The 11,710-nt window shown below is 46.8% G+C and overlaps 1 protein-coding gene across 3 annotated transcripts; it reads right to left on the reverse strand.

Annotated features, from left to right (window-relative positions):
* Nucleotides 1-206: 206 nt before the first annotated feature.
* LOC121057411 (organic solute transporter subunit alpha-like) lies at nucleotides 207-11,287 on the reverse strand. Of its 3 annotated transcripts, none has more exons than XM_040531578.1 (8): nucleotides 11,050-11,287; nucleotides 9,611-9,762; nucleotides 9,422-9,495; nucleotides 7,767-7,925; nucleotides 4,889-5,000; nucleotides 4,161-4,307; nucleotides 2,719-2,824; nucleotides 207-2,269 (listed from the first exon to the last, which is right to left on the reverse strand). In XM_040531578.1, the coding sequence occupies exons 1-8, from the start codon at nucleotides 11,126-11,128 to the stop codon at nucleotides 2,082-2,084; spliced, it is 1,017 nt and encodes a 338-aa protein (XP_040387512.1). In that variant the 5' UTR covers nucleotides 11,129-11,287; the 3' UTR covers nucleotides 207-2,081. The 3 variants fall into 3 exon arrangements, with proteins under 3 accessions (XP_040387512.1, XP_040387530.1, XP_040387521.1); XM_040531596.1 differs by lacking the exon at nucleotides 11,050-11,287 and adding an exon at nucleotides 10,550-10,820; XM_040531587.1 differs by lacking the exon at nucleotides 11,050-11,287 and adding an exon at nucleotides 10,449-10,820.
* Nucleotides 11,288-11,710: the final 423 nt, after the last annotated feature.

Here is an 11,710-nt window from a genome sequence, read left to right on the forward strand (position 1 = left end):
GACATACAAAGACCACCATTTGTCCATGTGCTCCACCTGTTTTCAAATGTGTTGTCCATGCTTTTGGCACATGGATCTGCTCTTCATGCGACAGATGTCACTCACCAAGACATCACCTTTACAGAACCGCTACAGAAAACATTTTCCCGCAGGGCTCATTTGCTCTAGTAATTAAAATCTTTTCCACAGCAATTGACAAAGATACCTTACCAACTCAAAATATTTTATTTTCCAGTTTTGAAGCTTCTTCGATTCACAGCCAACCATTCCCAATGCTGTTATGAAATTAAGTCTGTAAGAGCAACATTACAAACATATCTGCAGCCTAGAATACACTGACATAAGGCAACATTAGGAATATGCTAATAGCCATAATGTTAAATTACATTAAGAAGATTTCTCATGTTAAGAAGATATTAGTTGATCCCTGTTAATTCTACTGTCACACTCTAGAGCAGAGTGAAAAATTATCACCTAAATTATTTTTCAAAGAAAAATGCAGATTCACTCACATTAATGGAGTTCAGAAATCTGTATTAATTTCTCCGATTGTCTGCTTAGAAAAAAAGCTAGGTATAAAAATTGTTACAACCACTTCAAACCAAAAATAATTCATTTTTTTTCTAGTACAATGGAATCCTATTGTTAAAGAAAATAATATTTTTTACCCCAATCAGTAAGAAAATATTTTGTTTAATTCAACCCCCTCTTCTCCTCCCAGCTTGTTGACTAGATGAGGTTTTCAGAATATTTCATTTTCCACAGCCAACTCCCAAACTGAAAGTATTTCTGGAATTCCTTATAAAATACAAATAAAGCCCCACTATCTGCCTAGCTTTGCTCTGATGTAATGTTGTATTTGATACCTTATAGGTAAAGGACGTTATTAACATCTTTTCCAACATGAAGCATTTTCCCAGTCTACCATTCTTGCTATACAGATGAAGCATTTACTTCTAGGGGTCAGATTAGATGAGGAGAGACAAGTGCTAGCATATGGTGCTGCACCTCCTTTCCCAATAAACAGCATATCCAAATGCTTACTAAACATGGTATCATATTATAAATTACAGTGAGCTAAACCAAAGCAATTGGGTTCATCCAGGAACATCAGGATCATTTGGAAAAAATAAAACTAAAACCTATTTTCAGCAAAATGGAGCAATGGGTGTGAATTCAAAAAATCTAGTAGTACTTTAAGTCCAACTGAACACCTGGGCAGGTCAGATTTAGGGTGAAGATGTTGGGGAAATAATGTTTTGAAAGAGAGTCCTTTCAATAGTATTCATCCCCCCAGGACATTGAATGCAAGGATCCTGAGTATCATAGTTCCCATTTTCCACACAGAGAACCAAAGTACAACGTAACATCACAGAGCAGTTGCAGAACACATCTCAGACCGGCTCCTACTTTCTTTTTCCAGACCAGTGACAGAGATCTCCCTTCTCTAAGAGAAGCATCAGCTAATGACATATTTAAAAACAGCAACTGTGTATTTACCAAGTTAGGAGGTGAATTGACAGGGAATGTAAAAAGTCTTCCCATAAAGAAATTTCCATTTATATAGGTGGAGAGCCCAGGCAGGTTTGGGGATTTAAGAACGAACTTGCAAATGTATTTACTGATCAGAATTAGCTACGGTGACCTTGTGACAGAGTGAGAGCTGATAAATTTTAATGGAGGAAGGATAGGAAAATGTGGCTTGGGACATATGACAGCAATCCAGGCTACCTGAAAGAGGATTAAAAGAATTCAAAATAGATGATACAAGAATGGCTCTGGGTTAACTCTAAACCACAGCAATTCTAATAGATAAAAAAAATAAAAATCACATTTTGAGACAGTTTGGCTACCATCCAGTGCTCAATCACAGAATAAAAGACCATGGTGTGAAAACATTCACACCATGTATGTATCACTGGAGAATAAATAGGGTTATCATTCCACTCATTGGTCCTTTCAGTGTAGCACACACGCATTTATGCCAGAAGTTGTTCTGACATGGACAGTGGCTATTTGTGGTGAAAGAAGCTCCTGAAGCTGAGCTTCCAGCTCCTGCAGAACAGGAGCACTGGGGGCTTCTAAAAGCCTGGCAATCCATCTTCACTAACTGCACCATTCAGGATAATCTTAGGAGTCTGCTTGCTGTCCCCATCTTCTTCACAGGCACACTCTGGAGGCTCTAGTTCGTCGTATCTTCTCCGATAGACCACCCTTGACATTAGGGTTATTAGAAACATTTCCATGATGAGGAGCTGGTGGGTTATATCTGAAGAAAAAAAGAAAAAAGAAAAAAGACCATCGGACAAGAAATACCTATCTTATTCACCACGGTCTGTGCAAAAGGAACAAATGTTACCATTCTGCCTCCATAACAGATTGTCTCTCACACTGGGCAATAAAATCAGTTACAGAGTTACAGTACTGCCCACCAATAAGCATGCAGCTACTTAGGCATCCAAAACCCAAGAGATTTAACAGTGATCATGCATGTTGATTTCTTTTTCTTCAATTTCTGATCCCAACTCATGTTTTTCTCTGCAACTATGACGGCTATAAAAGTTGTGTCATTGTTTTTTAAATAAAAGCTGAGATTCTCCAAAAGCCACGTAATCCCAGGAAATGCATATTTTGGGAAAACACCAGATATTGCAGTTAGCAACACTGAACTGACACCTTTATAAGTCAATGAAGAGCGTCCTTCCTGACAGAACTTACATGCTCCTCTTGCTGAAGAGGAGAGTGGTGGAGCACAGGGGATAATTCTTTGCATGGCCAAGATGTTGATAATAGCTGCTTGCAGGTGGTTCAGAATCAGGACAAACTGTGCCAGAAAGAGAAAGCAGATGCCTTAGCTACCAGGAAAAGGATTATTGTTCACACAATGATTTTGCTTTCATCATAGACCCTCTTTCACCTCATTCCTCCTTTCTTGCCCTCCCTCTCCTCCATCCACCACCAGGCCACTTGCCATTCTGCAAAATTCATCTTTAGGTCAGGAAGATATTGCTCTGAATGTGGGCATTAAATTAAACCTCCGTTCTAAAAGTGTTTTCTCAACCCTTTATTTGGGAGGTGCAATATACAGAGAGCTCCCAGCTGGGATTTTAAGCAATACTGAGCTCTGAGTCATAAGCAACAATGTCTTAAAAGCTTCCTGTTAATCTAACTACGAGCTATGCTGTCCTTTAGTGGGGGGAAGCATTCAAAGAATGCTTTTTGGGGTTGTCTCATCTTTTTGCTGCAACAGGGAGATGCGGTGCTCCCCAAAATATACACGAGTGCCTTCTTTGCCAAAGGGGCTGGAGGATTCTGCAGCTTGGGTTCAGCAATAATCACACATCACAGTGCCTGCTATTCACTGAGCTAGGCCTTTGCTGTCTCAGAGATATCAGAGTGTCTCTCTGGTGCAACTGCCCGAGTATAAACCCTCACCTGCACAGAGTTTGCCACCTTAAACGTGGATTCACCTTGATGCAGCTTTGCATGTGCGACTATCCTGCTGATTGCTTTTATAAGGGTTTAATGATCTACTTATCAGAGCTCTTAGTGCAGCAGCTGTGCTCTGTGTCCTGTACCAGAAGACACTGTACTACCGTTCTACAGTACCCTCTTCTCTCTTCTGGGTGACGTGGGAGAGGGTGGCCTTGTCCCTGTCCCACAGCCTATCTGGGTCTGTTCCTTACTATGTAATGAGTCCCAGCCAGTATTTTCATTATTATCTAACTCCGTAGTGAAGAATGGCCAAGAAAAATATTGTCAAAGCAGCACATTATGACATGCCAAAACAGTTCAAACAAAAGCCACCCACACAATGCTCCACATCCTCTCCTCGTTTTTAAAAGTACACACTAGCTTTTTAACATTGTGTTTCAGGATACGGCATCGAAAAAGCTTCCTTCAAGGTGCTGTTTTGATTTCAGCTGCCCAGAGATGAATGGATTTCACAAAGCTCTCACATCTCCAGCACTCCTGAAAGACTAGAGGTAAATTGGCTCAAACTGAAACTGAACAGCAGCCAAGGAAAGTGCTTCAAGTGGATGCAGCAGCATTTAATGGAAAAAAAATACTGTAATCTTTAAGCAAAGGGTCAAGAAACAGAGAGACGGTGTTGCATCACCAGCAAGAGAAATTCTTACCAGAAATATTAAACTTCTCACCTGATAAAGAGCAAATTTAGGGATGATCTTCTTACAGTTAAGGAGAACCCTGACTTGTTGAAACATGATTCCAACTGGCCACAGAGCAATAATGGTAAGGACTGCAACGAAGCAGCTAATCCATATCGCAGCTCCTTCAGGAGACAACTGAGAAGAAAATCAAACAAATGTACCAATAAAACTTTACAGTGCAGATGTTACTATTTCCAGGCAGAAGCTGCAAACTGGATGATGCAGGCAATAAAATGTTTGTTTCTATCTCCACGAAAGCTGATGCCAGCAGTGGTCGCTGGGGCTTGCATGGGGAAGCTGCACAGCCCTGACTGGAGTGCTACCACCGTGGAGCTGTAATGGATGACAAAGCCCCTCCATCTGACCCCAGCAGCTCTTGGGAATGCTCAGCAAGCTCATGAGAGTGTACTCAGCATGACATCTCAGAGGGGTCACTTATTTTACTACCATGAAACAACAACTGCAAAAATACTACTGCTACTCTGAATTATCCAGGAGGTGCACAATTATTAGCAGATACAGACCTCTCCATCAGCTTGCAGCTTACACAGTACAAAGCAGAAGTACAGTACATGCTTCAGGGTCTCAAAAGAACATGGCAAGGACACACTTGGAAATGCTCCCAAATTCCAGACTTTCATTGTAGGCTAAGATACTAAAATCAAACCAAAAGCCATGGACTTTGTGGACCATCTCTGTTTAAAACATTTACTTACATTAGAAAGGCTGTAATTGCCATTGGTCCAAAGCACTATTGACAGAAACATGAACACGGGTCGAAAGAAAGCAAACTGGAAGGTGCCCAGCTTCAGCCAAAAGAGGGTTTGCCTGGTAAAAGATAAAAATAAAATAAAAATCACATAGGCCAAAATCTTATTAGCAACCTTAATAACATTTTTGGATGCTGTTAAGCAGTGAAACTTCTCTACTCCTACTGCACATGGCTAAAATCTGCAGAGAAACAGCTTCAAGATTAAAAACTTTCCAAGAATTACCCAGATGTCTATTTAGCAAAGTCTCTCCAAAAGCAATACTTTTCTAACCACAGCACTGGCAGAAGCATACCCAGTTTCTGAACAACGCCACTTGCTCTTGCCTTGTTGCCTCGCTATTTCAGTTCTCTGTCAAAATTAGGCAGAGCAACCTTCAGCTGAAAGGCAAAGTACTAGAGAGCTTCGATCCCTGACACAGCCAGCCTGCCTTCAGCAGTGATGCTGTCAGACTCTACCTTCCTGCTCAGACAGGCCCAGTCTGCCAGTCCTGTGGCAGATCAAGACAAGGAATCATGCAGACCTCGGTGAAAAGACTAGCAATTTTTCAGTGCATCGTGAATACTGCCATGTAAGCATCTGGATTTTCTCCTCCGTACAGAAAGAGGAGAAAGGGGCTAATTAGCACTTGGCAAGCTGGCAAAAAGCCAGGAGCACAGCTCATGATTTCCCTACTACTGTCTCTCAGTATACAGCCCCTACACAATGGCCTGGCCAGCCAATACTAAAGGTCACCAGAAAAGGGGCAGATGCCCTTGCAAACTGAGGACATGCAAGCTGACTGACACAAACTCTCCCCCAGTCTTCACAGGACAAGCTGCGGCAGCTACTGCTGCTCATGTTTTAGTCCGCTGCTATGTACTTCCCACACTGTTAATGCTGTCTTCACTGTAGCTCCTTGGTCCCTTGAGACTGCCATCAGATGTGCCTCAGCAGACAACAGGCTGCCAGTTAGTGTGCTACGGGAAACAGACACGAACCAGGAATTGCATGAATTGCTCAATTAATAGAGCTAATAACCACAGAATTATGAAGAGCACAAACACGTAGGGAAGGGCCTACCACTGGCTGGCCGTTTAGTGCCTGTGCCTTTTCAAAGACCCGTTATTCCCAAAGGCCTTTGAAGAATAACATGACAAACAGTGCAGTCCCTGCAATGCCAGGAGTTGTTTTCCTTGAAAGTGCAGGTCTGCCTTTTTTTTTTTTACCATCAGACCTCTTCTGCCACCTCTCTCTGCTGGACGGCTTGTTGCTTTGCCTTATCTGTCCTCTGTACCTCGTTAGCTTTCCCAGGACTACTCAATAGTATATGACACACGGTCTGATTTTTGGGTGGTCCTTTGGGGACCCAGGAGTTGGACTCGATGATCCTTGTGGGTCCCTTCCAACTCAGATATTCTCTGAATCTATGATTTCTTTTAAAGTAACGAATCCCTCCCTTGGAGTAACTCTGTCTCCCCAGAAGGTATCTATGGGAGGAATATAAAAGACTGATCTTTCTCTGGCATAACTTACCCATTTTACATCATTGTATCACATCTATTTCTGGAGGTATATTTTATGTGTTTTTTTTTACTACATGTTCTTCTTGGTGTCCCCTCCATGTAAATGAACACTGTTATCCCATTAAAATAAATTCATGGTAATAAGAGTTAAAATTATAATACCAAATTAGGTAGTTTAAGGAAAAATTATTACAATAAAAATGAAGATTTTATCAAAAGCATACTGTAAGTTAAATTCTTCACATATTTTTCACTGCAGCTTATGCTCCATCAGTAAACCTCCCCTTCAGTCCCTTTCCCTCAGCACTGTTTCCCGCTCGTTCCAGGATCCCTCACAAACCACCGCACTGCTTTCTGTTTGCCACTTCCTTGTAACCAGACCAAAAAGTCCCTAAGATCCCTTCTGACATGAACGTACAGACTCTCATAGAAACGTCTCCGTGTTGGACATTCAGCCGTTGAGATTTTGCTGTTAATGGGAGAAATGTTCTCATGCTCTGTGCCAGTAGGAAAGCCCTGGAACATACGAGGCTTTCGGGCTGTGGAGCAGCATGTAAATAGCAGGGTCTGAGCTCCTGCCAGAAGAGGAGCCCCACCAGTCAGGGTTTATGTTACACTCGGTGATTCCTGGAGGTGCAGCTCTCCATCCTTACCACGCTTCTCGAAGGTGCCTTGCTATTTAGTTTGGCAGAAGAAAATATTTGGTTTTCCCGCACCAGACAACGGCATTTCATTGAGATCAAAGCTTTCCAGGAATTACATCTATTTTTGTTTAAAAAATTATTTTAATCTGAGGTAGTTTTAAAGACCAAATCAGAAAGAAACATTTCAATTTATCAAAGTAAAAGAAATTTTCTTTCAAGACAGACTCAATTTGATGATTTTGTTTGTGAAAAATACCCAGTCTGGAGCCTTTTGTTCCCTCCTGGAATGAAAAGAAACCAAAATCCCAATTATCGGGTTTTCTAGAGTGGAAATTCCTCCTCCCACATACCACTGCTTACAGTACAAATGGTTTCTTGGAAAAGAACGGGATTAGCAGGGCAGATACCACAGTGCTCAGCACTACTGCAGAGTGGGAACGCCGCACTGGGTTAAAGTGAGTTATGTTGTGCTCTCGCCTCTCATGTGCAGCTCCGCGTTATAAAAATGAAAGAAATTAGCGGCGGCGTACAGCCCCGAGTGACAGCGCCGCTTAAGAGACAGCTTGAGAGTGGCTTTCGGGAAGCAGGGAGGCCCTTTGCTGTAAGCCTGGCTCGCCAAGCTGGCTGAATTCCAGCTGCGGTTTTCCAGCTGGGAAATCTTAAAGGGCAACTCACCTAGTGATGCGCACGCTGGGGAGGCAAAGGCAGCAGCAGCAGCAGGGCCCCGTGCTGATCTTGAAGCGACCATTTTCAAACCGCCTGAGGAACAGCTTTTGGCCCCCGCACTCTTTAATCATCATCATCAGGAACTTGTGGATAACTATGGCAAAAAATCTAGGAGAGGAAGAAAAAGCCAGCTTGAACGGACTTCCTGCTTGCCTCTCGCACATGCCTGCGCAGGCCAGTCCTGTCCTGGTTTTTTAAACTTTCTGTCCGGGTTGCTTAAAGTTCGTGATTTGCAATCAACAGAAAGTCTGGCACTTGCTGTGAAAAACCTTCAGGTTTTCCCCAAGGCATGCGGGTGGCAGTCAGTATCACGGGCTTTTTAGCCCAAGTCATTGCAGCCGTATTTTTCTATCAGTTATCTAGTCCTGACTGGTGCAACCTTTTCAAAACAAGTCCTATTCCTCCTCTTAAAAAAACAATAACAATAAAACCCACAACAGAAAAAAACAACAACACATGGCTAGGTTTACATATGCATTTAGCCAGCATCATGTGCTGCCCCAGTCAGGGTGCGGTTCCTCTGCAGCCGAAGCAGATCCAGGCAGTGTCTGCTGCAGCCCCTCCTCTCCCTCCTTCACCAGCTGCACATTCTCAGCCCTTCCCAGGAACTACAGATTGTGCAGACACCCTTTCCTCCTGGCCCCACACAGATTTAGGGAACCGATTCACTGAAATCCAGCCCCACCAAATAAGAGAGGTCCTCTCCAGCTGCACTGCCTCCTTGAGGGAGCTTGCTGAGCAGCTGGAGAAGTGAGAGCAATGGAGCAAGGGAAGGGAGAGGAACCTGCAGCTTGGGCAAGGGAGGAGCGTGACTGAGATAGGCTCAACGTGCCATAGGACTGGATCCTGAGAAGTTTCTTGTAGCCTGCACTACCTGCATAAACTGCAGCATGCTAGAAGTCCCACTGCTTTGCTTTCCATCTTTTTTACTCTCCTCTCTTAGCAGACGCACTGTGACACGGGGTGGGGCAATTCACAAGACCGTGATAGCGTCCCGCAGTGGGTTCCAAAACCATCCCGGCCCTCCTGGTGTGCCCGTGGCCACAGTGTGCCCCCACCAGGCTCTGCCTTGAGGGCTGCCCCATCACCTCCAGAAAGCAGGGGCTGCGCTTCTTCACTCTTCTCTGTGCATGTCAGAGCTGCCATGCGTGCTCGGAAAGTGCTTTTATCAGGACAAGTGCAGAACATTTTTACATTGATATACTCATTGGAGGTTCACTTGCCACCATTAATAATAGACCTATAGAGCTCATCATTAATGAAAGCACACAGAAGGAGCCACAGGTCAGAATCTCATTCCACATGACACTCAGAGAGAGAAAAGAAAAGAGTGCTACTTCAAAGCTCCTGTCAGTCAAGGCGATCAATTACATGCAGGTCACAGTTCTTTCATACTGACGTTCCCACACTAGGGGGCTGCAGCACTGGGAACTGCTTCAGCATTTTCCACCTCCCATAAAAGAGCTGCCAAGAGATTTCAACTCAAACCAAAAATTACTAAATTGTTAAATTTACAAAATGACTGTGTTTACCAAGACTAGCAGATGTTTAAAGGGAAGAAATGCAGGGTTTGGGGCAACATCTAGAACAAGCAGAATACTCACACTGCTGCTGTGAAATCTGTAAACATTGTTGAGCGAGGAATCCACATGCCAATGCATGAGGTAGTAGCAATCACCTACAGAGAAAGGGAGGAGGGCTGTGTGAAGGGCAGAGATAAGGCAGGCTCATGCAGATTTTCAGGGAAATGCTAATTTCAACATTCAGGTTCATGTCTTTTCCATAATACTTACTGGAGCTGCAGCATTTATCCAAATTAAGATTGATCTTTTGGAGGAGGGGATTTTCCTGTAGATGTAGATCACTTCCTCTATAAATACCAGATCAGCAATTAGCGTCATCAGAGTCAAGATTGCAAAGAGAAATCTACCAGCTAGGTCAAGGCCTGCAGAAAGTGAAAAGAAAAAAAACAAACAAACAAAAAATCTGATTCATGTCATCGGCACTCCAAACGTTTAATGTAAAAAGAGCATCTTGGAGAGAGGCATCTTAGTCCTGTTCCTGCAAAGCGTTGCACTGAAGGGAGGGTGCAAAGAGGACGGAGCCAGGCTCTTCCCAGTGGTGCCCAGTGCCAGGACAAGAGGCACTGGGCACAAACTGGAGCCCAGGAGGCTCCCTCTGAGCACCAGGCAGCCCTTCTGTGCTGTGTGGGTGACGGAGCCCTGGCACAGGCTGCCCAGAGAGCGGTGGGGTCTCCTCCCTGGAGATCTCCAAAAGCCGCCTGGGCATGGCCCTGGGCAGCCTGCTCTGGGTGTCCCTGCTTGGGCAGGGCTTGGAGCAGGTGGCCTCCAGGGGTCCCTGCCAGCCTCAGCCACGGTGTGGTTCTGCGTGATTCATCCTTAGCTACACACAGGGACCACTGACTCCACGGGATGATTCAAGTACTTAAATTTAAGTTCAAAAATAAATCTTCTCGGGATCCTCAGGCAGCATATGGGAGGAATATGCCTCCATGTTCCCGAAGCATTCCGCAGAAGTCCCCTTCAGAAAGGGAGGGATCTAGGACCAGCGAGCTCAAATGGCTATAAATAAACAGAAGACAGAAACCAGAGGATGTTCTGGGAGCTTTACCAAGCACACTACAAGCAACAGTGTATTTGCTTGGAGTTAGTTCTTTGGTGCCTTCGCAGGTTCAAAGACGTGCCTGTCCCTAACCCCCTAGGCGTGCAAACCTTCTCGGAGTCAGCTTGTGGGGCGTGCAAGCTCCTGATCTTTCACGCCTCATGCACTCCGGGTGCGCAGGTCAGCATTCACCCCTGGCTGGGGTGGATTTTCTCCCAAGGAAGGCGCTTCCAGCGATGGAGGAAAGCACGGCGCTGAGGTCACGCTTCGTTTCGGAACCGTTTGCGGCCAACCAACACTGGCAAGGCCCACGAAGAAACAAAGGCGTGCCGCCTTCCCGGCTCTTTGACCTCCCCAGCCCCACGACCCGAAGCCAGGACCCCCCTCCCCGCCTCCCCCTGCACCCCATGCCCGAGGAGCCGCCGTGCTGGGCGCCCCGGCTCGGGGTGGGCGCCCCCCGGGGGTCGCCCCGCGCCCCCTGCCCGCCGCCGCCGCGCTCCCTCAGCCCCGAGGGCCCCGCGGCCCCTTCCCTGCCTCCCCGCCTGCCCCCTGCCTCCCTCCCCGGCACCCCCAGGCCACAAGGCGGCGGCGGGCAGCCCCCGGCACTCACTGCCCAGCAGCTCCCGGGCGAAGGGCGGCTCGCTGGCGCCGCAGGGCGGGGGGAGGGTCGCGTTCCCCTCGCCCTCCATGGCGCCCGGAGGGGGACGGGGACGGGGAGATGGCCGCGGGTGGGAGCCGGCCCGCGGCTCCCTGCGGAGCCCGGCCCTGGCGAGCGGCGGCCGGGCAGGGCCGAGGGGCGGCTAATGATTAGCCCGGGCCGGCGGGCGGCCTCCGAGCCTGGCCCGGCCTCCGCGCTGCCTCACGGCGCCGGACGGCCCCGGGCACGCGGTGCCTCCCCGCCGGGCACCCCTCGTTAGCGGGAAGGGCTTCCCCTGGAGGAGCCTCAAATCTTCTCCTCGATGAGCCTGGCTGCGCGGAGATGAGACCCGCACCATCTCGTGTGCCAGCAGACAAGAGGGCAGGGGTGCACGGGGGGTTCTCTGCTCCCCGTGTTTGTTTCACCCGCTGGTAGGGTCCCTGTAGGATCTTCTCCGGGGTCTGTGCTGTGCAACGTCTTCAGGCTGTTCCCTGGGAAAAGGGAACGGGTAATGGAGCCCGGTGGTGTTTGGTGACGCTGCCTCAAGGCCAGGCTGGATGGGGCTTTGGGCAACCTGGTCTGGTGGGGGTGTCCCTGCCCGTGACAGGGGGCTTGCAACTCGCTGGTCTTTGAG

The sequence above is a fragment of the Cygnus olor genome, chromosome 1 (genome assembly GCF_009769625.2).
Source record: "Cygnus olor isolate bCygOlo1 chromosome 1, bCygOlo1.pri.v2, whole genome shotgun sequence".
Lineage (NCBI taxonomy): Eukaryota > Metazoa > Chordata > Aves > Anseriformes > Anatidae > Cygnus > Cygnus olor.

Excerpts from the sequence above, each read along its gene's own strand:
- LOC121057411 (XM_040531578.1), bottom strand. The coding sequence starts at position 11,128 with ATGGAGGGCGAGGGGAACGCGACCCTCCCCCCGCCCTGCGGCGCCAGC. Across the intron at positions 9,496-9,610 it reads GGATAAATGCTGCAGCTCCA|GTGATTGCTACTACCTCATG; the intron begins GTAAGTATTATG and ends CTTTCTCTGTAG. Across the intron at positions 2,825-4,160 it reads CTAAATTTGCTCTTTATCAG|TTTGTCCTGATTCTGAACCA; the intron begins GTGAGAAGTTTA and ends TTTCTGGCACAG.